At 35.5% G+C, this 26,584-nt stretch overlaps 2 protein-coding genes across 2 annotated transcripts; one reads left to right on the top strand and one right to left on the bottom strand.

The window, feature by feature from the left end:
• Positions 1 to 1,281: 1,281 nt before the first annotated feature.
• Positions 1,282 to 2,256, bottom strand: LOC137407097 (histone-lysine N-methyltransferase SETMAR-like). The gene has a single exon (XM_068093702.1). It carries the CDS (start codon positions 2,254 to 2,256, stop codon positions 1,282 to 1,284), a length of 975 nt encoding a protein of 324 aa, XP_067949803.1.
• Positions 2,257 to 2,546: 290 nt separating this feature from the next.
• LOC137406435 (uncharacterized) lies at positions 2,547 to 16,995 on the top strand. Its single transcript, XM_068093019.1, has 16 exons — positions 2,547 to 2,612; positions 5,177 to 5,333; positions 6,201 to 6,316; positions 7,062 to 7,230; positions 8,276 to 8,370; positions 8,472 to 8,640; positions 9,275 to 9,390; positions 11,089 to 11,260; positions 11,761 to 11,894; positions 13,137 to 13,284; positions 13,453 to 13,562; positions 13,868 to 13,935; positions 14,359 to 14,481; positions 15,051 to 15,211; positions 16,085 to 16,260; positions 16,762 to 16,995. Exons 2-16 carry the CDS (start codon positions 5,191 to 5,193, stop codon positions 16,803 to 16,805), a joined length of 1,944 nt encoding a protein of 647 aa, XP_067949120.1. The 5' UTR covers positions 2,547 to 2,612; positions 5,177 to 5,190; the 3' UTR covers positions 16,806 to 16,995.
• The last annotated feature ends 9,589 nt before the right edge of the window (positions 16,996 to 26,584 follow it).

Raw genomic sequence — 26,584 nt, 5'->3', positions numbered from 1 at the left:
CTTGCAACTGTCTAACTGAAGTGCATAAAAATATGTTTGTTAACTCCCTGCCATAGTAATATACAACACACTTTTTAGTGATGTGGCATTTATTGCTTTACAATTTGACGGCCCATTGAACAAGCCAATATTTGATCTTGGATGATTTTTCAAAGTTAAACATCTTGCCAGTTGCCTAATGGCTTGAAGAGCTATATATAACTTAATAGCTTTCTTTGCTGTTACCACTGTTACTAAGTCACATACAAGCGAGAGTTTATGTATGTTTAAATATGTCTTATTTGGTGCGTGTTTGTAAGTGTGTTTAGAGTCAATAAGAGTCAATAAGCATTCAGGAAATATATGAAGCTCCTTTGATCATTTTTAATATATCTTGGGTTGAAACAGAAACAATGCCATTACTTCTCATGGATGTGCTAGAAAGGCAAAAGTTTGTTTTATTGTAATTGTTACATTTATTTGTTGCACAGCTTATGCCATCGGAGCATATGCCTTCAGCAACCAGTATCTTGTAAAAGTTCCGTCTCTCATACTGTGTTCGGGCTCTAGTTGGGCAGACGTCAACAATTTCGCAATAGATGGTGTGAACAATGAGGAAGACTGTCTTGCACTCTGCTTTGAGCGCAATAGCGGAAGATGTCTTACCTATACGTAAGTTGATCTCGGATTCTTTCTCTGTGGCAGCTTTTGACACAAACACACTTGATACACATGTGTAGTCATTGATACACACTAAATCTTTCATCATTTAAACGACATATATGATATTGGGTAAGTACCTGTAAATGGTATGTAGATAAAGAGCTTCACATTAGTCATTGCAATACAAACTGTAGAGATAATGTTTTCTAAATGTGAAAATGTTTATAAAATATTTTAAAAGAGCTGTAGACATTTTACTTTTTTCCATATAATAAAACTTTATCAATATATATGTATGTTATTAAAGTTTTGTGGTGTGAAATAAAGTAAAATGCCAACAGTTCTTTGAAAATATTTTCTACGCATTTTCACAAATATATATCGCTTTTTACATATACATATATTTTTTATAGATACATATCCTTTATGTGCTGAACTAACATACAGTATTTTTATGGCTAGTAAGTACAAAGGCGATTCGATAAGTAAAGATAATTTTACAATAAGTCAAGTTGTAGTTGAATTAGATACTTTATTTATTTTTTATTTTTCAACATAATTGCCAGACAAGTCAACACATTTCTGCCATCTTGGTACCAGTTTCTTGATCCCATCTGCATAAAATTCTGCAGATTGCCTTCAAAACCATTCGCTCACAGTAGCTTTGACCTCGTCGTGAGTCTCCATATGAATCCCTTCGGTATAGGACTTTAGAGCACCAAAGAGATGATAGTCAGAAGGTGCAAGATCAGGGCTGTAAGGTGGGTGGTCCAACAGTTCCCAACCTAGTTGGTTTATGGTCTCAGTGGTTCGAGTGGCAGTGTGGGGCCTTGCATTGTCTTGGTGGAGAATGACACCACGAGATTGCATGCCTCTTCTCTTGTTCTTAATGTCCTTCTTGACTTGCTGTAGCAGGTAGCAGTAATTTTTACTGTTTACTGGGATTCCCTGCTCAAGAAAGCTTACTGTAATGGGGCCTCTCACATCCCAAAACACTGTCAACATCACTTTCTTGACACTTCTCTGTGCTCTGAACTTCTTTGTGACAGGAGATGATGGGTGTTTCCACCTCAATGACTGCTGCTTTGACTCTGGCTCATAGTGTGTCACCCAAGTCTCATCACAAGTCACAAGTCTGTTTAAAAAGGAATCACCTTCTTTTTTAACCCTGTCCAGATTCTTCCTAGACATTTCCAATCGCTTAGCTTTGGTGGCATCACTGAGAATTTTGGGTACCCACCTGCAGCACACCTTTGAGTACCCAAGATCTTCATGAAGAATGGAATGCACTGTTCCAATGGAGATGCTCAATGATTCAGCAATTTCCTCTACCTTTATCCTCCTGTCTGCTCTGACAAGCTTGTCCACAGCCTCCAAATTGGATGGTGTAGCTGCCTCTTTTGGCCTGCCTGACCTTGGTTCATCCTCAATAGAGGTCCTTCCTTCCTTAAAACTGCTAGCCCATTTGAAAACTCTGTTTTGGTTTAAACAACTGTCACCATATTGAGCTTTCAATCTCCTATAATTGTCACTTGGTCTGACTCCTTCACTTGACAAAAATCTTATTACAGCTCTCTGTTCAACATGTGAGCAAATTTCAAGAGGGGCAGCCATTTTGAAATAGTCTCCAAAAAATTTGTAGCCTCAAAGTTATTGAAAAAGATTACAGTGTGAAGACAACACCTAAAAGAACATAACTCCAAAAAATGATGCATGTATTACAATAATATTCTAACTTGTAAGGAAATTATCTTTACTTATCGAATCGCCCTCGTAACACATCAAATGGTAGGATGACAGAAGACAGGAATACTAGCTGGTATAGCTATGGGTTATAGCCATTAAATTGAATTGCAGGTACAGAGAAGATGTGTTGAGGTGTGTCGTACCGCATGACACTGGCTCCCTTACACTTGATACTCTAAGACAACAAAGTAACCACAGATTCTTTGCACGGATTGTTGCCACTGGTAAGCACTCACATTTGTTTTTATTCTTGAATATTCATCATTAGATTTAATGACCTGGTAGTTATGTTTCACACAATATCGGTATCTGAAATTTTGGCCCAGCAACTTTAGAGACGGAACTAAATATTTTATGTGAGCCAGTCTCTTTACGCTTCATTCTTATAGTCATGTAAGCCAAACCAGCATATTTACACACTTTTTATTAATGAATATAAAATAAAATATCTGCATTTTTTTACAAGTCAGCATACTTATCATCAATAGATAAACCTATATAAGTCAGCATACTTATCATCAATGGATAAGCTTATATAAGTCAGCATATTTATATCAATGGATAAGCTTATATAAGTCAGAATACTTATATCAATAGATAAGCTTATATAAGTCAGCATACTTAGTATCGATAGAAAAGCTTATATAAGTCAGCATACTTATCTTCAATAGATAATCTTATATAAGTCGGCATACTTATATCAATAGATAATCTTATATAAGTCAGCATACTTATTATCAATAGATAAGCTTATATAATTCAGCATACTTATTATCAATAGATAAGCTTATATAGGTCAGAATGCTTATATCAATAGATAATCTTATAAAAGTCAGCATACTTAGTATCAATAAATAGGCCTATATAAGTCAGCATACCTATTATCAATAAATAAGCCTATATAAGTGAGCATACTTATTATTAATATCTAAGCTTATATAAGCCAGCATACCTATTATCAATAGATAAGCCTATATAAGTGAGCATCCTTATTATTAATATCTAAGCTTATATAAGTCAGCATACTTTTTATCAATAAATAAGCCTATATAATTCAGCATACTTATTATCAATAGACAAGCTTATATAGGTCAGAATGCTTATATCAATAGATAATCTTATAAAAGTCAGCATACTTAGTATCAATAAATAAGCCTATATAAGTCAGCATACCTATTATCAATAGATAAGCCTATATAAGTCAGCATACCTATTATCAATAGATAAGCCTATATAAGTCAGCTTACTTATTATTAATATATAAGCTCATACAAGTCAGCATACTTATCTTCAATAGATAATCTTATATGTCAGCATACTTATATCAATAGATAAGCCTATATAGGTCAGAATACTTATATCAATAGATAATCTTACATAAATCAGCACACTTATATCAATAGATAATCTTGTATAAGTCAGCATACTTATATCAATATATTATCTTATATAAGTCAGAATACTTATATCAATGGAGAAGCCTATATAAGTCAGCATACTTATTTTGAATAGATAAACTTATATAAGTCAGCATACTTAGTATCAATAGATAAACGTATATAAGTCAGCAATCTTATCCTCAATAGATAAGCCTATATAAGTCAGCATACCTATTTTCAATAGATAAAATTATATAAGTCAGCATGCTTATTATCAATAGACAAGCTTATATAAGTCAGCATACTTATTATCAATAGATAAGCTTATATAAGTCAGCATACTTAGTATCAATAGATAAACATATATAAGTCAGCATTCTTATCCTCAATAGATAATTTTATATAAGCCAGCATACTTATTATCAATGGATAAGCTTATATAGGTCAGAATACTTATATCAATGGATAAGCCTATATAAATCAGCATACTTATTATCAATATACAATCTTATATAAATCAGCATTCTTATATCAATAAATAAGCTTATATAAGTCAGCATTCTTATATCAATAAATAAGCTTATATAAGTCAACATACTTATCATCAATATATAATCTTATATAAGTCAGCATACTTATCATCAATAGATAAGCTTATATCAGTCAGAATACTTATATCAATAAATAAGCTTATATAAGTCAGCATACTTATCATCAATAGACAAACTTATATAAGTCAGCATACTTGTCATCAATAGATAAGCTTATATAAGTCAGAATACTTATATCAATATCTAAGCTTATATAAGTCAGCATACTTATCATCAATAAATAAGCTTATATAAGTCAGCATACTTGTCATCAACAGATAAGCTTATATGAGTCAGAATTCTTATATCATTAAATAAGTTTATATAAGTCAGCATACTTATCATCAATAAGTAAGCTTATATAAGTCAGCATACTCATCATCAATAGATAAGCTTATATAAGTCAGAATACTTATATCAATAAATAAGCTTATATAAGTCAGCATACTTATCATCAATAAATAAGCTTCTATAAGTCAGAATACTTATATCAATGGATAAGCTTATATAAGTCAGAATACTTATATCAATAAATAAGCTTATATAAGTCAGCATACTTATCATCAATAGACAAACTTATATAAGTCAGCATATTTATCATCAATAGATAAGCTTATATAAGTCAGCATACTTATCATCAATAGACAAACTTATATAAGTCAGCATACTTATCATCAATGGATAAGCCTATATAAATTAACAAAGTCTCGCAGCTTTAGCTGCAGTCTAACGAAATTTGGATTTGGTTTTTCACAGTTTATACGCATTGTGAAGATCCTTTTTAAATAAATGGCCAGAAAAGTATTTTATTTTGCACAGACTATGCAGTCACCATGCCTGCCAGTCATGTGCTGGTAGCTGATCAGAAGTGGTCTAAAAGTGGAAGTAACAACTTTGAAATATCACCGATTGAAAGCGCCCAGGACTGCTACACCATATGTTTGGTGCATAATAGCGGCAACTGTTATTCCATCAGGTAATTGTAAACTTGTTTATCTATCTAGCTCTCCTCTTTCATGCATGAGACATGTATCAAGATGATATGCTTATATCTAGGAATATCAAAGTGTTATTACTAGATGCTGCTCCAATGTGATTGATAATTCTGCTTCAATCTTTCTACTAACAGTACCTAGGAAATGTTTTTCACCTCAAAGTACTCACAGTCTCTACCCTTTGATCACTTATGCTTTTGCAAAACATGATTGCCAAATAGTTAATTTCCTTCATCCAGTCTTACGCAAATACCCATATTTCTTGACCTCAGCATATTGAAAGAATCATTAAAATACTATCCATAAAAAAGTCATGCATAAAAATATCATTTGTAGAAACGTCAACCATAAAATGAACATAATTTTAGTCCTGGTCATTTTGTGCTAACAAACTATCTTCTCTGCCCACAGTGACTTAAGACAGGGTATCAGATTATTTTCTTATGAAGATATTAATTACTAAGATTCAGGGGGCATAGTTATATAGCACAGGCTAAGTTTCTAATGAAGTTTGTATTGGTATCAGAGAATCATTGAATAGAGATGAGTTCAATACTATATATCAAACTCAATAGAATGTAGTGAAATATTGTGGTTGTATAAAAAAGGAAAGCAGTTTTGACCAATCAAAAAACATATGGTGCACGTATACGATGCAATTTGGATTCTCAACTGTTTTTTCAAAACGATTCAAGCGTATAATTTGTGTTATTTATTGCTTGTGATAGATGAGTCATTCACATTCAGCTGACCTTTCGGTTAGTCCTAGTTTAGATTAATAATTGAAAGGTCAATATGTGTAGTTATTGCTGCTCTATTTCACCATTATTCTTTTATTTGTTCACCAGCTATTCAGACTCACTTGAAGAATGCTTCTTCCCTCTTGACGATGGTACGACAGTTATCACTGATGTTGATAAAGATGATAGCAACCAGTTCAACACATACCTCTTCCTGCGTACAGGTGTGTTTTCAATCACTCGCTGCCTCTTGTCAACCTATCACGCACCGAATATCACTACTGTACATTTCAATTTTAGTGGTAGTTGTACATACCACATTGCCATTCAGCTGAATCTGAGTGATTGTTAAAGCAATGCTCTTGGGCGAAGATTGTTTCCAGAAAGTTCTAAATCTTATGTTTCTCTGAAGGTGCATTTATTGAAGTTGCTTCCACACCGACAAAGTCTGTTTGGCGTAAAATGGAAATTGGTCGTAAAACTGCTTCGTACCAGTCACCGATATAAGATCGATGAATTCTGCATATAGCATGCAGCATTTGCAGCGTTTGTTTGTTTTTGATGGCTATCATTGATGGAGTAAAGCATAAAATTGAACAATCATATATCACTGTAAAATAGTACCAAAAAACAAGCCAGTGAAATAGATATCGATGTTGTATTTCATTGGCTAAAAAGTTGACCTATTTCGTATAGTCAGAGCTTGAGTTGGTTTGGTGAACAGACTAAACCAACACCATTGGACCAACTCGGCACCATTGGACCGAGTTGGTCCAATGGTGTTCACAGTTTCCATGCTAAATTTTGCTATTAATTGTCTCAAGAAATAAACTTCTGTCACAAGGCAAAATTTATAATAACATTGTGACTTTCATCCGTAACAAGGAAGATCTAAGAGTTTTAGTTTGATTTAGTGAAATGATAGTCAATGCAAGGAGAGCACAACTACTTAATGATTCCATTTTAAAGGGTATAATGAGTCACTGCCTACAAACACTGAAGTGACTGGCTACATCTACCACAAAGGCATTAGTTACACGGATTCAACAAACAACTACGAGGTTACATGGGTTAGCTCTGCCGAAGACTGCTTTAGAGTCTGTCAGATGAGCAATGCTGGCCAGTGTATCGCCTTCAGGTACGCTGTTCCTCAGTTTTAGTGTCTCCAACTTTTCTAAATGACAAAAATCGCGTGATTTTGACTGTAGGTAGTAAGCTTTATGGCTTTTCATAAGTTATTAGTACTCTGGAAGTCTGATGCCTTGTGAGAGATCGTCAGATGTTATAAGTAACTGCGCAATTATTCTTAGAGGAGGAAAAGTGTTTGATTAGCAGAGGTGAATAAGTGTCGGTCTAGCGAGCGAAAAGTTGCAAGTTCAAATCCTGTTGAAAGGAATCTTTTTCCTAACCTCGAAGCGGGACTTCCGTAAAAGCACAACTTTCATTATAGCAAAGACTATTACAGTCTCAAGTGCTGTAGGGAATCGTCAGGTGTGTCAATAAGGCACAGATAATAAGTATGTGCACATTTATTCTGAAACTCTGGTAATTGAATGAATGGCGCAGGGGGAGATGATGATTATTTTGAACTTTGAGAGATGCAATATTTTTCCCAACTTCCTATCATGGACAGACAGACGGACAGGCACGGCTCTTATTATAGTAAAGATTGTCTTATCAAGTAACATTTGCTTGCCATTGCAAGATCAAAGACGAAAATATTACATCTTTTGAGTATGGCTTTCTATGTACTACATGGTGTCATGGCGGCCGCATGTTTTTCTTGTCAATGAAATGTCCTTTCATAGGGTCAGATAGCCTACTTTATATTATTGCAGAGACATCACCCTGCCTGTCAGCTTTTCAGTCTGGATGTTGAAAAACTAATCAAAAATAATATATTTAAAGTGGTATACAAGTTATTCTCTAGGGGAAAGTACAAACTCTGATGCTGTGCTTGAAAATGAGACAAATGCTAGACATATTTGAGATTTTAAGGCTTGGCTTTATCTCTGAGCTGAGACCTTTCAAGATATTTTACAATTTATTAAAGTTGTAAGAAAAACAAGTTCTTGACTTTAAAATAGGGTAAATAATTTCAAAAAAGTGCATTAGGTTTTTAAGCGAGATTAATGTGATGTCAAGTTACTTCTGCATTCATAAAACTGTTTGTGTCATTGTAGCTGGGGTTCTGACACTTGTTACATACCCCTTACTACAACATTCACAGAACTGGCAGATACATCTGATGCTTCATACACAACCTACCTGATATCGTGTAAGTATTTTTCTGACATTTCATTTGAAGTTTTTTTTAGTTAAAATCTTGCCAGCTCCAATATTGTCTTTTGCATGTCGCAAAATATTATTTTCATACAGCCTATACGATGTTTGCTGCCGGTAGCTACATGGCAGCGAGTGGCACTGCCTACCACAATGGATTGGTTGAAACAGATCCAATTTACCACTTCCTGATAGATGCTGACTCTTACAGTGACTGCGCTACCATCTGCTACATAGTCAACAGTGGCAGATGTGTTGTCTTCAAGTAAGTATGATGCGCACTCTTGATGTCGTCTCATTTCTGCCAAATGGTCGCCAAATACACAGTTTTGAAAGTATTCAATTCTGACCCACAATTTGTGATTTACTAGCATTATTCCTCGTTACGCTAAGGATGTTTAAGGTAAGTGGTTTCTTAACCAAAATCCATGAATGCGCTCATTGAAGACATTTGTCCTTAACTGTTTTTATTGTTCTAAATGTATGCGAATAGATGTATAAACAGCGGCATATTTATACAGCAAATGAAAGTTGTAAGATGGCCAATTGAGCGCTGCATCGCTTGGAGTTGCCTGCTTTGTCATATATATGCGTAGTTAGTAGGCTCTTGCAACTCTTTTCTCACATGAGAACTTGTTAACATCTTGCAGCATCGCTCTTATTGTAGGCTGCTAAAAGTTCTTCAACTTTTGCATGCGGTGGAGTGGTGTGAGTGGTAGAGTGGTGCTCTAATAAACTTAACGTGATGAGATTGAGGCCTATAAAAGACAATATTTTATGAAGCACTCTGATTAATGTTCATATTAGTTCTTTGTCGTGACGGTTTCAAGCATGTTCCAAATATAAGAGTTTTATAAGATAGCAAATTTATTAAATTTATGTTTTTACTTTTATTTCAGTTTTGCTTCATCAACCTGTTACATCCCATTTGATTCAGGAAGTCTTGATGCTTCTTCGTTGACACAGAAAGCTTTGTCGGGCTCTACAGCTTATATCTTAGTTAAGACCTCATCAGGTACATACATTCCATAGAGCAATATACATTCCATAGAGCAATATCTATAAAGTTAAATATAAGTTGAGTCTATGATAGATTACTTAACTAAGTTTAGTTGAAGTTACTTCAATTAAATTTTTCAATAAAAAAAATTTTAAGTTAAAAGAATTAAATCAAAATGAATATTCAAATTGTGATTATGTTCAGTAACTTATGCTCATTTTAATGTTCCATGTGAGCTGTTTAGACCGAAGCTTCTTTAAATACATCTATTGAACTACTGAGTACACGAGTGCTACATTTAAAATACATCTATTGAACTACTGAGCACACTGGTACTACATTTAAAATACATCTATTGAACTACTGAGCACACTGGTCCTACATTTAAAATACATCTATTGAACTGCTGAGCACACTGGTACTACAATTAAAATACATCTATTGAACTACTGAGTACACTGGTGCTACATTTAAAATACATCTATTGAACTGCTGAGCACGCTGGTATTACATTTAAAATACATCTATTGAACTACCGAGTACACTGGTACTACATTTAAAATACATCTATTGAACTACTGAGCACACTGGTCCTACATTTAAAATACATCTATTGAACTGCTGAGCACACTGGTACTACAATTAAAATACATCTATTGAACTACTGAGTACACTGGTGCTACATTTAAAATACATCTATTGAACTGCTGAGCACGCTGGTATTACATTTAAAATACATCTATTGAATTACCGAGCACACTGGTGCATTTGACGATATGATATAACTTTCAGATTTAGTCTTTTAGCTCTAGCATTTACTTATGTCTGCAAATGTCGCTCTTTCTTAAGAATCGTATATTGTCCATTTTGTCTTACGTCGCTCCAAGCTGGTATCTTTTTGTATCAAAAACATAAAGAAACATTGGAAAACTTTCAAAAACTGTGCTTCAGAGTTGTGCCACCTGATATGAACAGTTATGACCAGCATCTTAATGCTGAGGAGCTAAACATGTTTTTAGATGTTTGCTGTGTAAAATACACAAATAGCATCTCTAACCTGCCTGATCAACCGATATCATCCTACTTTTCCAGACAGTCTACTAAACCTTTTACCGAATACCAACATCTTGCCAATTTATATTAGAGAACAGCGTTATGCAAAAAAAACTTTTTCTTTCATTACTCAGAAGTTAATTTACTTAATTTTCTTTCGTTTTTGGTTTTGTCTCATGGTCTAATTTGGTTTAAACGGCCTTGACCTGTGTCAATAAAGTTCATATTTGTCTATAAGATTTGATAAAGATCAAAACAACATTCATTACTGATTGATATTCTTCAAAAGAGAGGTTCCTCTAGTAAGTGTTTTTTGGCGATTCTGTATGAAAACTCTGATCTTCTCCGCAATAATCTGAAAGCATTTTAACCCTCTGACTTTTGACAGCATATAAACTATCAGCAGCAAACGAGTTCTAGAATCAAATTTCCAAAGTAACAAAATGCTACTCGGGAACTTCATAGCGTGAGGCTTCAAGTGCAATATGATATCATGTAGTTGTCCGCCCATTGGTTTTTTTCAAGGTTTATTAAAGGTAGCTGACAAAAACCAAGTTGTAAACTTTGGAAAGATGACAAAATACTGCTCGACTTATTTAAATTTTCAAGCTAAAATTGCAATACAAAATTTGATTCATTTACATATAATTTTTGTTGCAGATGAAACTGTCTACTTGAGCACCTACTCCCTCCTCTCATCGCAGTACATGTACCTTGGTAATAGCTTAGATGATGGTTCGGTCAACACTAAATCTACTAGTGTTGTCAGCACCGCTGAAGACTGCTACAGACTCTGTTATCTGTCTTATGGAGAGAACTGCAAAGTATTTACGTAAGACCTAAAGCTGACTATTTTTTAGTTTAATTTTGTTTTATGTTGAGACCGCTGTTAACCGCTATTTGCTGACATCAGCAAATAGACTGCAGGTTAATAGACATCAGCAAATAAAAACCTTAAAGTTCAAATTTCAATAGGGATAGCTTAGGTAAAAGTATATGAGCAGATAAAAAACCTTCAAGTCCAAATGTTGATTGGGACTAGGCAAAAAGTATTTCTAGTTGCAGCTCTGATGATCTTGCTAATTCTTTTAACGAGATGCTTTTTTATGCCAATCACTTTCTCATATTTGTCAAATAAATTGCTTTAAGGGGCTAGTCAAACTTCTTATCATTTAAGAAATAGTATACTTACCTAAAAACTTGACTATATATTCAACTCTCTTTTAGAATTGTCACACAAAAAATGCCAGCATTCAACGTTCCTTGTCGTATATCACCAACTGCTGTTCATGACTAGTTAATACAATTAACCACCTACATATTGGCTTTTAGGTTCGGCTCTGGAACATGTGCATTCCCTTCCCAGAGTACCGCTTTCTCTTACCTCTCAGATGTCAAACATGGCACTGATTCTAGCCTGAATGCTTACTATGTCTTTGATCCTGCCTCCCGCACTGAAGTCCACTGTAAGTTTTATTCCAGACAGTTGCAATGTCTGCAAACACAAGTTCATCACTTGCTGCACACATTTTTTATACTCGGGTCATTGTATTTGCTTCAAACTTATAAAAAATATGTAATAATTTAAAAACGTACATGTACAAGTGTTGTTACTAATATTTAATTTAATCATTTATAGAGGTTAACAATTCTTGGTGGTTAAAAAAGCTATTTTTGCCAAACACTTTGGAAAGACCTCTTTCTTCATGTATTAATGTATTAATATATATAAATGTGAGTGTCTATATGCCCAGTCATATCAATAAACTTTTGAAAATGTAAAATCTACTTTGTGAAAGATTTGAACTCAGATCCTCTATTTTGGGAGGTAACGAGTTTACCCAGTAGACTATGTGTGTAGCTAAGCATTGTGATTACTAATCGTGAAGACATTCATTTCATCTGAAAACACGCATAAAACATTGCATCACGCGTAAGGTCTAGCTGGCCTTACGGCCTAAGGACCTTACTAGAGAATACCTAGCATTGCATGAGTGATAAAAACAGCTTATAAACTGGTGAAGATGATGTAATTCAAAGTAATGTAGGTAATGTAATGTTTGTAAACTGTTATTGTTACCGTGCAGCGCAGGAAATTTAGTTAGTACATGTATATAGCAAATAACAGGTCGCTCACTTTATTAATAGGCTAAAAATGCAAAAGTATGATTGTATGATTTGTATGATACAATCATAAGTGGCTTAATGCTAGCAGGCTTGTTTTAAATACATAATGGCACACAATGTAAGTTAATGAAACTCTTGAAACAAATATGTATTGGTATGCAAGTGAATGCAGCCTGTATATCTTGACACATAATGCAAGTGAATGCAGCATGTATATATCATGACACGCAATGCAAGTGAATTCAGTCTGTATATTATGACACGCAATGCAAATGAATGCAGCCTGTATATCATGACACGCAATGCAATTGAATGCAGCCTGTATATCATGACACGCAATGCAAGTGAATGCAGCCTGTATATCATGACACGCAATGCAAGTGAATGCAGCATGTATATATCATGACACGCAATGCAAGTGAATTCAGTCTGTATATTATGACACGCAATGCAAGTGAATGCAGCCTGTATATCATGACACGCAATGCAAGTGAATGCAGCTTGTGTATCATGACAGGCAATACAAGTCTATGTGTTTCAGTATCAATGTTTTGGTATAACCTGCTATAACTGAATTTTAGCCTCTGCATCTTACTCATACCTTTCCAATCTGAGAATTCGTGATGGGAGGTCTGGATCTGAATACGAGATGGTCTTCTCAAGTGTTGTAGACCTCAATGCCTGCTACAGGCTTTGTTTGCAAACTATGTCAAGTTGTAAAACTTTCAGGTAATGCTTAGCAATTTCTCTACTTCACTTTGACGTGTTTTTTATACATCTGTTTTTCAATTCTTGATTTGCTGAGCTGTCTAGTAACTTAGCATAGCAAAATAAGTAAATTTATTTTGAATGATGAAATCTTTTATTGAAATAAAATACCATAAATATTACTTGCAGCTATGACCCCAACACAGACCTTTGTTATCTGACTACAGTCGACTTCCACGCTCACTGGACATATGTTGATTCTATTTCTGGCTGCACGGGGTACTTTACCAAAAACTCAGGTCAGTCTTTGGAACACGTTGCCTTGGGTATCATCTACACAATATCTTGCTGCCATGTTTTTGCGTCTACAGAAGGGATGACTCTGATTAGCAACAGATTGGCATTAAATTGAAAGAGCTTCTTTTACGAAAGAGGATTCTGGTTAGAACTAAACAAAAAACTATAAAGAAGCTGCAGAGGATAAACGAGGTGATTTCAGTCAAGTCGCTGATTTCAACCAATGAAAATTAACCAGATGTTGATATTTACCCTTATAACCACTGCTTGGCATTATCACACATGATGTACATGTACTTACTTGTAGGTCTCTGGAAATTGATGACTAAGCATATAGCATACGAAAATGTCATGCCTGATGATGCCTACAATCACGTAAGTGATAACCCAATCAAATGCAGACTTTTTTATGAATGTGTTTACATGAATTAGATGTTTGCATAATGAGTGCATTATATTATTTCAAGGAATTCAAGCTGTACTTTTTAAGTGAATAATTCACTTGAATAAATACAGATTACACATATTCTAGTAATGCCACATTTGCTGTAGCAATAGGAGTGAAGTGATTAAAGGATACTTTGTGCATTCATTTTTTCAAATATTCAAATTTTGATTAAATAGTATTTGACTGTCTGTCATTTAAACGTTGCCTTTTTAGGTATTTAAAAATCATGAAAAAATAAAAATAATCCTTTAGCACTAACTGCAAATTTTCATTTCTAATGCATTTATAATGTTGTTGATGTAATTGGTCAATATTTGTGAGAATAAAATAAATAGTTGATACTTGTATAGGACTCAAGCTTCCAACAGACAGTGCCAGCTGCTGATCTCTCAGCCAGTGATTCTTACACTACAAACAACTATTTGAAGAATCAGATGATTGACTACTGGGATAGCCTCTCTTCTAAGTACAGGGTGGGTTGCAGCAGTTATACTGTCCTCCAAGTACTGGGTACAGTACAACAGTTAGACTGTAGGAGTTGTCTGCTGTTGGAGTTAGCTGCTATATGTTAACAGATAATAATTCAATGAAGATGATCAGATGGACCTAAGGAAAAATCTGAATAATTGAGTTTTTATTCCAAACGAAAACCAAGAATGTCTGAATAATAATTATCCAAATAAAACTCGGGCTATGATTCTTGTTCTAAACAAAAAATCTTTTAGATTCATTCTCTAATACATCTAAACCCATTAGTACAACTACATGTAGTTTAGTCGATACAGAAATGAGATGGTAAATTTTTCAAAATAGTGGGAGTTCATTTGGTGACACATGGATTACTGAACTTAATTCGATTTAAGAAAGTACAAGTTTTGTAATTAAAAAAAAATTGTATTCTGTTACAAATCTATTCGCATGAGGATTTACATTTCTTAGCCATCGTAAGCCTAGCATGCAATCTTAAAGAGCACAACCGACTTGCCGATACCGAAACAGTTCATTACTCGATTTCGGCTGTGAACACAAATGATACTTGTAGATTAAAATGGATCTTCTGGATAAAACAGGAAATTTGCTTAAGACAATGCAGTACAATGCTACTAGCTCGACACGCACCAACTGGTTCTCTGCCGGAAACTTCGTATCTTCATCTTACTCAGACCTGTCTAGCTCTCACGCGCATAAATTCTGGACAATGGGGTGAGTTTTGCTGTACCGCTAATATCGGGTGATAAGTATAAAATTGGTAGATGTTCAACGGCTTTGGTCATGTTTTCTAAATGCCTTTCATTGCTGATAAATACATCATAGACAAACTCCAGTTCTCTGTTCGCAATGTAATTTGAGCTTAATATACGCAAGTATTATTAACAGAATATAAACTATTGGATCGTACATATAAAGATGAGCTTATACAAAATTTCAATAAATTTTACCAGAAAGTATTTTTTCTATCATATGCGAAGGTTATTAATGTTTGAGGTTGTCTGGCTCCCAAAATGTTTCAAGATTAAAATCGAAAAAAGCTTGATCATAATTAAAATGTTCAGATCAACAAAGAGACCGGACAGAATAGAGACACGTAACACAGCCACTTGAATGCAATAGCTGATATCAACTACAGCAACGATAACAACTAGTGATATAATTTTGCATGTGTTTTTCTTCAGAGTATTTTAATCGCGATCAAGCTTTGTCGATTTTAATCTTCAAACATTCTGGCAGTCAGACGATCACGAATGATACAAAAATCTGATAAAATCTACTAAGATTTTGTGAAAGTCCATCTTTAAAATGTTCTCAGCAGAAATTACAAAAATCCAAAATTTCTTTTAGTTGGTTGTCAGCATGTTGTTAGCTGACTACGTTATTCTGCGCACCATTCTGCAGCATGTTGTTAGCTGACTACGTTATTCTGTGCACCAATCTGCAGCATGTTGTTAGCTGACTACGTTATTCTGTGCACCAATCTGCAGCATGTTGTTAGCTGACTACGTTATTCTGTGCACCATTCTGTCAGTTCAGTTTTTGCTCCACTTTATTTGATTTTAATATTCTGCTCCGTTTCCTTAGTGACTCTGGAAGAACATTTTATATATGTTACACTGAAGCTACTTGTACTGGAGACGCTGGCTGGCTGCAAATATCTTCTACAGCAAACTCTGGTTGCGCAGAGTGGGACTCTTCAACAAATGTACCAAAGTTCCTCTACTCTGCTGGCACTGGATACGTCACTTGGGCGAGTGGAGGTACAGTTTTTTCTAGTTATTTTGTCTATGCAAACTGATGTTACAAAAACGGCAAATTTTACATTTGACCCTTTTGATCTGCAAAATATATGGAACCCCAGCACTTGTCAGATAATGTCATTACATTTCAATAAAATCTAACACGATAAATAAAAGTATCATACTTTTAAGATATTGTATTTAGTATTTATTTGTAGTTATTTCAATGATCAAACAACTTGCTAGAAACGAAAAAACTGAGCTCAACAAATGACTGTCTACATTTTGTTTGTGGTTAGGAGATATCTTTATTACACAATTTCTTTTAGAAAACACCACTAAATCTATGATATATTGGATGTAGGCGCAGGGGTGTAGGCGCAGGGGTGTCATCAGATGTTCTTTTAAACCTCAGCCTTAGCAATTACATTCAATTTGAAAAAACTTTTTTGAAGCATTGAGAAGGTTTCTTTGCATCATAATTGACTTTGACATAATTGGCCATGAAACTAATGTTTGTAGGATCCGAATTCTATGTCTTGATGATCTATATGAGCTTCAACTAGCTGCCAAGGAGGATCCCATTCTGATGAAAAGCCATTTCAATGCTATAAAATAGACCCACACAACAACATTTGTTTGCAATTTCTCTTTATCTAAAGCTATCTGTTAGAAATTTGTGCTTGTTTAAAAAACTTTTAACTATATTTGCAGTTATTTTTGGTTTTATAGAACAAAGTCTCACGGACCGCAAAATTTGCCACACTTATTTTATTTTCTTATCGATGCGGTTTTCTACACTGCAGTGTCTTGTAATTTTGATAGCATTTATGACAATGCTCATTGGCAAAATCTTTTATTTGTGTTTTTTGTGGAATAAATCTAAATTTTGGTTAAATGCAGCCTATTATGTATGGTCAATAACATAATGATTGGTCACACAAAGTGAACATACATAAAAAGTGAGAAATTTGCAGCACAGTTTGAATCAGATAACTGTCAGTATCTATTTGTCCTTTTGACTTAAAACAGATATCCAAATAATGTTCTAAAGCAGTTCTTGACACTTATATCACAAATTAATGCATATTTAAAAGATTGTTCAATAGAATTGCCTTAGTAAACCTAGTTTTTAGTAGAAGAGTAAACAGTTACTTACCAGTTCTCCCTCGTTTGTATATGTCTAATATTGTATATATCTATACTAGGTGAATACCTGATGTTCCTTGAGAAATAAAAACGTTTTTGCACAGTAATTTATTTTATTTAAAACAGTAAACATTAATGAAATACTTGTAGACATATGTCATTACCACACCACCTAAGAAGGAAATTAATGCAGGATCTTTTCTTTGGCGACATTAGATAATGTGTAACTTTTCAGAATACATGCATTTAACGGATTTCTTTTAAAGAAAAACTATAATACATGTAGAATCAAAAAGTATTTTGTAATTAAAATTTTATATGAAAAATGTCTACAAAAATGATTAGTTAGTATTAATAATAAAGAAACCAACTAAGGGATAGGAAAATTACCATTGTTTAAAGCACATCAATTATAATTATCAGCACTGTTTCAGCTTATTCAGGCTCTTCAATATCTTGGCTTTCAAATCAGCCATTGTTTGTCATGGTGAGACAGACATTGGTTGATGTTTATAGGATTTCCTCAGAAATGTTCGATGCAATAGGCTCGCAAATTATGATGTCACAATTTTCATATTCGGTGTTGTGTGCTTTTGCCGCTTATTTTTATCGCTTACCGCTTATATTTATCAACTACGATAATGACGCTAGTGGCAGGTGAAGGTAGGACAGCTCCAGAGAACGCTAGTGGCAAGCTGTTGTATTCTTGTAAAGAATTGAAGCCTGAAGTAGTTTAAATTGTAATGTAGTTTATTCACTGATGGAAACACACAACTTGAACTGAAAATGTTGTGGGTATTTATATGGAACCAAAAGTAGCTTTATAAATATTAGCTTAGTATAAGGTAAAAATACAATAGAGCGCTATATGGCTATCTTGCTTCAGATGTAAACAGAATTGTTATAAGCAAAAGGATTACTATAGCCATAAACTATTATCTCATAATTGTCACAATCCCTTATAGCTCAATAGCCATAACACCTCCTTCCTAGCCTTTGGTACATCTATGTAGTATGGCGGTCTGCTAGTCTTTTAGATAGTCGGGAGTTTTCTGGTCCATATTCTTCTCCTGTTGGTATCCTGGGGTTTTTCCATGGTTGACGGCTATTGGTAACCTCTGAATGGCTTGGTGATACATGTGGCTCCAGCCCCAGTACCATCTTGTTGCTTTTCACCGTCTGCTGGCTCCGAATCTTTCTCTACTCCATAGCGGGGTAGCAGCTGCTCAATGTGTCGCCTCCATGTTGGTCCTCGGAGAATCACCTTGACATTCACAATTCGGGCTTCGAACACTTTGGTGGCAATGGCTGGAACCCATCGAGGTTCTTTATCCCGTCGAGCACCGCAATAGAGAGCATAGCAAGGGCTGTCAATTGTGTAGGTGTAGATCTTTGCGATAGTAGTTTTAGGTTCAGCTTCCTCGTTTTTGTCAGTTTCCTTGCTTTGTCGTCCTTGGGCCTGATGTGCCGGTGAGGGCAGAAGAACATCGATTTTGCAGCGTATTTGCCATTCATTCAGTAGCTCACTCGTTGAATATCCTTCTGTCAGTGGCGTATGCTGGTAATGCATGAGAAATTCTGTTAGTGCGAGCTTGGGTGGTAACTCCGATTTCTTCAGAGCTTGTTTGAATGACTGCACCAGCCGTTCTACCGCTCTGTTTGTCGCGGGGTGGTAAGGTGCTCCGGTTAGGTGGACTATTCCACGGTCTCTGCATCATCTCTGGAACTCTTCTGACTTGAATGTGGTGGCATTGTTTGACACTATAGTGTGAGGATAGCCAAAATGTGCAAAGTCTTGTTCCAGTAGCTCTGTGGTTGTCTTAGTGGATGTTGACGTGATTGGATGAATGCATGGATATTTAGAATAAGCATCCACTACTACCAGCCAGTTTGATCCCAGAAAGTTGATTGCGTGGTCGATATGTATACGACTCCATGGTTTTTCTGGTAGCATCCACGGATGGTTAGGAGGCTTAGCTGGTTGGTTCTGATGTTCAGTGCAGGAGGTGCATTGCTTACATGCTTCCATGATGTCAGCCTCAATCCTCGGCCAATACACAGCAGATCGTGCCAGCTGCTTCATGTGTTGCATGCCAAAATGTCCTAGATGAAGTATCTGTAGAACTTGTGGTTGAAGGGTGAGCAGTATGACAACTCTCGATCCGTGTAATAGACAACCATCGGAAATGGAGAGTGATCCAGCAATCTTCTTGAAACATGGTACCTTGTAATCCGCGTGGTGAACTTGGTTTTCTGCTTCGGTGTTTGTTTCTTCGATTGCTTTAGGCCATCCTTCTCTGGTGTAGCGAATGATAGTATACAGAATAAGAGCTTTCAAAGTCTCTTTATGTAGCACTCCTGGATCTGTCGGTTTTAGTTGCTGACCAATGATGCGTATCGTGCAGACTGTGTCCATATCTTCGCCATCTTCCTCCTCATCAAAATGGTGATCCGGTCCGACAGGGAGACGACTAAGCGCATTTGCATTGCCGTGTTTGTTGGTCTTCCTGTATTTGATGGTGTATTTGTATTGACTAAGCTGTAGAGCCCATCGAGCTAATCTGTTGGCCGCTAATGCTAGCATTTCTTTAGTCGGCCTGAACAATGCTAACAATGGCCGATGATCGGTGACTAATATGAAACGTCTGCCACACAGATACTGGTGAAACTTTTTCAGTGCAAAGACGATAGCAAGTGCTTCTTTCTGTATCTGTTCGTGCTTCTTCTGCGTGCTGTTCAGCGTCTTTGATACATTGAAAATTAGTCACTCTGAACCATCCGAGTATCGATGGAAAAAAACAGCGCCCACTCCTACTGATGAGGCATCGCAGGAAATTCCAATTTTTAGTGATGGATTGAAATGAGCTAGTACAGTCTCTGTGCATAGCATCTCTTCGAGTTGTTGAAAACTGGCTTCTTCAGATCCCCATATCCAAGGCACATTTTTTGAGTGAGTCGATGGAGTGGTTCTGTTACTGTTGACAAATTTGGTAGAAATTTGCTGTAGAACACCACGGATTCAAGAAATGAGCTAAATGATGAGATATCTGTGGGTTTGGGCATGGCTTTGACTGCATCTGCCTTTTTACCATTGGCTATGCCTCGGTGAGAAAGTAGATGTCCAAGGTAGTTGACTGCAGGTTTTGCAAATTCACACTTCTCCCTCCGACAGCGTACGCCCTTCTCATCTAAGCGTTGCATTAGTTTTCTTAGGTTGCTTAAATGCTCCTCCGCTGTAGAGCCGCTGACTAGAATATTGTCCAAATTCACTGCAACACCTTCTAAGTTACTAGTGCGCTGCTCCATGATTTCTCGGAAATAGCCTGGTGCCGAACTTATTCCAAAAGGAAGTCTCTGCTGTAGAAGAACTCCTGTGCGTATTTAACGCCAGGCGTTGTTGGCTCTCAGGAGCTAGTGCAATTTGGTTGTATGCATCAGCCAAATCTATCTTTGTGAATCCGTAACCGCATTTTAGCTTCTGCATCAAGTCTCCTGGGAGTGGCATGGGTTGACGATGTGTTTCTAGTTGGCTGTTAATAGAAACTGAGTAGTCCCCACATACTCGCAGCTTTCTCTTTTGTTGACCTGGCAGTAAAGCTTTCCTGATGGGCACTACTGACGTTCCATAATTGCTGAACTGCACCGGCTTCCAAATCCCTCGTTTGATTCTTGCTTCATATGCTTGGACTAGATCCAATTCCATGGTGAATGAGACTGGTTGGGCTTTGCAGAAAACAGGTTTAGCGTCAGCCTTGAATCTGACTTCCAATTCGAAGTCCTTGAGACATCCAAGCTCTGGTTGAAAAGGTTTGGAAACTCCTGGCAGAGTTGCTCACAGGCTTGCTGCAAAAATTGGTCAGATTGGAGATCCTTAAATACCATGTTGACTGTGTTAACTTTGGTTGACGATCTGAGTTTCATCTTATCATCGACTGATATCTGCAGTTTCTGTATAGCGTCAAGTCCAAGAATGTTAAGATGTGGAATTTCAGTCACTACGAAGTTTAAAGTCTGACCATCCGCTTCTTTATCAGGAACTGTTGCTAACATTTGGAATTGTCCCAATACATGTATTGGATGCTTTGATGCCAATTCATATTGTGCTTCGGTAGGCTCCAGAGTCGGTTTATCAAGCTTCTTCCAAACGTCTGTCGTGATGAAGTTTTCACAAGCTCCGGTATCCAGCTCCATAAGTGAATTCCGTATCTTTAATCTTCAACTGTTGCTGTAGTTGGAGTAGAGATGCAATTCTCTTTACAGTCTCGATTTCAGTTGTAGATTTGATTATCTTGACAGGTTGAGTTAAAGTTGCATTCTTCTTTTTGGTTCGGCAGGCAGGTTCAATGTGACCAAGCTTTTAACAAAAGTTGCATTGGGAATTCTTGTGTGCACAAGTGTTAGCCAAGTAGTTTTTTCCACATCTATAACAGCTTGGAGGTGGTCGGTTCCCCTGGCGGGCGCTGGATAAAGAACCGCTAGGCCTGTTGATTGCTGGTTTCTTCCCAGACTGAACTTTGTTAACACCTGTAGCCTTGGATCCATGTGCAGCTTCTTTAGCTACTTTAGCGGCGTCCTCAGTCTCTGTAGCCAATTCTGCTGCTCAGGTGAAAGACAGCTCGTCGATTTTAACTTTGAACAGGGCTTTCAGAACAGCTTCATTGCTTACAGAGCAAATGAACTTGGTCCACATAGCTTCATCAAGTGGGTTGGTGATGGAGGCAAAATCACAAGTATTGGCATCCTGACGGATACGTGCAGCCAGCTCTTGTACGGTCTCTTCTGGTTTGCGCCGCATTTCACTCCAAAACTTGAACCTTTCTCCGATGAGGAATTTTTTCAGATCGTACTGTTCTTTCATAAAGCCAGTTATTTCTGCCATGGTCAGCTGGTTGATGTCTTTTGGTGGGGTCATCTGAGCTGAAAGATTTGTTAGAATCTTGTATGTTACTGCTGACTGACGTGAGAAATATTTTAGGCTTTCGATCCTCTGCTATAGTGTGAGCCGCTGCAAAAGTATTGAATCTAGCCCAGTAATCTGTCCACAACTCAGATGTTGAATCAAAGGCAAGAAAATTAGGTATAGAAACCGCATGGCGCGTTTTCGGTTCTTTAGATGCGCCCTCTACCAACATTTGCATTAACTTTCTATTTTCAACTTGTTGTTCCTTAAGCATTGCAACTAGCTCTGCTACTTCGCTCATTTTAACAGCAGTTGAAATTTGGAAATACAAATGTATTAACTCACAAAACGACTGCAGCGTCGGTGTTGTAGGTAGAGGGTGGTGTGTTTCCTCAGGTGGATAATGTGAATCTTCTGCTGTAGGTAGCTCTCTAACTGTATATGTAGCTGATATATACTTTGAGAACTCCCTTGGTATCACTGTCCACTCAAGAAGATCCCATCCTTGTCGCCAATTTATCCTGTTGTATTCTTGTAAATAATTGAAGCCTGAAGTAGTGTAGATTGTAATGTAGTTTATTCACTGATGGAAACACACAACTTCAACTGAAAATGCTGTGGGTATTTATATGGAACAAAAAGTAGCTTTATAAATATTAGCTTAGTATATGGTATAAATACAATAGAGCGCTATATGGCTATCTTGCTTCAGATGTAAACAGAATTGTTATAAGCAAAAGGATTACTATAGCCATAAACTATTATCTCATAATTGTCACAATCCCTTATAGCTCAATAGCCATAACACAAGCGAAGACAGGACAACTCCAGAGATCCAATGAAGATGACAAAGGAATCAGTGTCATTAGCTATCCATGTATTATTTCTTTGATAAATAACTCAGATTCCAAGCACCATACAACGTTTTTCCAATGATATTATGCACTAGCCCTCCCTTTTTATTGTAATGTTGAGGGGCAGGACTGAGGCTAATTAGTTTCAACCATTGCCTGATCTCGCAAGAGTGCAATTTACATATAGTCCTAGGGCCACGCCACTGCAGGTCATAATTTAATTGATGTGATTTCATTTCCTTTACCACCGTGGGTGGTTAACCACCGGGTATGTTGTTAGTAGTCAATTCTGTTTTTGTTTAAGTTTGTTGTAGAAGTCAATTGAATTAAATCAATCATTGGGGTTGACTCACTGCTCTCCGGGATTGTTCAAAATAGAGAAGCCTACTGTATATATAGTACTTTATTGGCACTTGTTTCAATTCACAAATAGAAATTTTTTTCAAATTAGGCCATACAACAATAGTAAAACAAAAAAAATGGAAAAAAGCAACAGTTGGCCTTCAAAATTGAACCAATAGTCCGACAAATAGTGTTAAAAATGCCTTTCTCTGCTAAAAGAATGGATATTAGGTGGAAGATTAATATCTGTAAATAACTAATAAATCTGTAAAACTGTAAATAAGATTAAATCTGTAAATAACTTAATCTGCCTATAAGCTAGTATCATACACAAAGTGATTAATTTAACTGTCCAACACACCTGTTTTTTATTTTCCATAAACTAATTTATTCGAATATAATACTAGTATTAGAATTTTTATGTATTTTTCCTTTTGATATTTAATTACTAATTAGTTATTAATCAAGTTATTAATCCTTTCTGTATAGTACAAACAATGCCATCATATAAAACGATGTGATAATAATTACTATAAATGTTTAAAATGAACGAAAGGATAAAAAAGTAAAATCTAACAATCACCCGAAATCTAATAACCCAGAACATGTGTTTGTATTGGTCGGGCGTTAGCACGATCCCCTGGCATTGTTGATTATCTATAATGCTAGTTTATTATTAGCGCTCTCTGGGTTTAAGAGCACTGATTGTCACAGAAAAGCGCAGCCTCAATGGCAGGGAAAGGGATCGACAATTTAAGGCTAAATGATAATTATGACATCACATTGTGGGAACTACAACCAAGTGTTTTTTTCTTGTAGGACATGCTTTTGACACCCTGTTTTTCATAGTTCTATTATTCTTTGTGTATGGAATATAGGCTCATTCAAAAGCCAAGACTCTGAAGTACTGAAATATATGATAAAAGTACTTATGTAATTGATGTGCTTTAAATATACACCTATATAGACGTATTAGCCAGTATAACTTGCCTCTGTTTATATTTTGGATTACGTGTATGTTACAATTTCCATTTCCATAATTCATTTCTATATTATTTCTATTTTCATAAGATTTCCATATTTCTAAAATAAAATTTCCATATCTATTTCCATAAAACTATTTGAAATATTTATGTTTATGGAAATGGATATGGAAAAGTAAACATTTCCATAATATGTTTAGTGATCCCTGAATTCTAAATTATATGGATTTAACTAGTTTAAAACATACTTGAAGGAAGTGTTAATGTGCATTTTAGTAAGCTTTTAACTGAAATTTTATTACTGATCTGTTTGCGAGCGCATTTTCACCATAACGAATGATGCTGAACTGAGATATGATCGCCAATTTTTAACTTCAAGAGAAATTATTGCTAATACCAATTTGCAAAAACAAATTAGCCTTATTACAGCTAGGACAAAAAAGCATCATGTTTCATAGAGTTAATGGAGATTATAGACTTTCAATTGATACGTCATTCAGCCTGTGAAATCGGAAAAGGGTATATACAGTATTTAGTGAGAGCTATGAATTATAAGAGCCTCCGTCGACTCCGAAGACTCGAGATTAAACAATGGTTTACAAACCTGCGGTTGCAATCTTTGCGAGTTTAAAATCTAGCATGATGTAAGATTTTAATTCCAAGATTTTAGTAGCTATCACTTTTATTTAGTAGCTAGATTTTATTGGCTGTAACTGGACATACCGAGCTACACGCATACAGAAAAACTTTGAGATTTATATATATAGAAAACAAAAGATATATATAGATTGTTAAAGCTTTACAAGATGTAGGAAGGATTTGAATATATTTTATAAGTTTCTTTTGTGTATTTGACTGCAGAATGCTCTATGTAGAACTGCTTGGCAACACGGAATCCATAATTCATAAAAATAAGTTCCGTGCAAAAATGAAAGTGCTATTAATTTTGCCAAAAACTGTCTCTATAAAGTGTAACTTTTCATGCAAAAACATCCTAACAAGTGCAAAAGATTCATCATTCTACATTAATCTATAAGTTATTTAATCTATACATTATTTGTCGCTAGAAAATTATAAACTATTTGATACAAATTTTTTAGTAAGCTTGTAAGTAACGTCTCAAGTCACACAAGCGATTTTTATACACATGCATCAAAATTTTCAGTTGGAGACTTCTTGGCCACTACTATTGACAACCAGCGACAGGTACTCTTAATAAATGACAGACCACAGGTGGGCCACCAGTACAATATACGGAAAGCATAGTAGAATTGTGAACAGTAACTTACAAATGTCTTCCATCACTTCACTGCTAGCGCGTAGAGTCTCAAAGCTATTGATATACCCAAGCTGATTGGGCAGCAGACTGTTTGAAAAGCTAGGTTCCAAGCCAATCACAAGCACTGAAAGGTTTAAGCATTTATTCCTAAAAGCTTTTTCTGATTCTATTCAACAGCTTTTTACTTGACACACAGAAGGGTTTAGTCTGCAAGGAAAGCTGAGTCACTGAACACCTGAGTTAGTTGATCACTTGAGTCACAAAGATTTATGCTTTGCTATCTTTGGTAGAGATAGTGAGAAGCAAATAATTAATATACAAAAGGTAGACTAATGTACATATAAACAAGCAATTCATTGTTGCATTACATAATTTTGCTTTAAATCCATTCAAATGTTAATTTTATTCATAACCTTTTTTTTTACACATCGCCATTCATAGAGATGATTAACTAAAATTCATCAATGAATTCAAAGCTTTTATTATAAAAATATACATAAAAAACTAAAGTAGAAATTATAAGTACAAAAGTATATAAAGAAACAAATTTCTAAAACAAAGAGGAAAGTGATTCTAGAGATGTTGAGAGAGTTAAAGTAAACATAGATTACTAGCTGATCATTTGACTTTGTCATGATAAATGCTAAAAAATAAAAAATCACTGAGACTACAATAAATAATAGGACAGTATTTTTAAAAGCGTAGAAATAATGCCATACAAAAAGCAATGTAAATCGTGAAAATTTTTCATCAAGGATTGTGAAGCTACTAAATATTAACATGATGTCATATCATATTATAAAAATTAGAGACAACCAATCTGAAACAGGTCTGCCTC

Source organism: Watersipora subatra, chromosome 10 (assembly GCF_963576615.1).
Source record: "Watersipora subatra chromosome 10, tzWatSuba1.1, whole genome shotgun sequence".
In the NCBI taxonomy this organism is placed as follows: domain Eukaryota; kingdom Metazoa; phylum Bryozoa; class Gymnolaemata; order Cheilostomatida; family Watersiporidae; genus Watersipora; species Watersipora subatra.
This window is presented reverse-complemented; position numbering and strand designations above follow the sequence as displayed.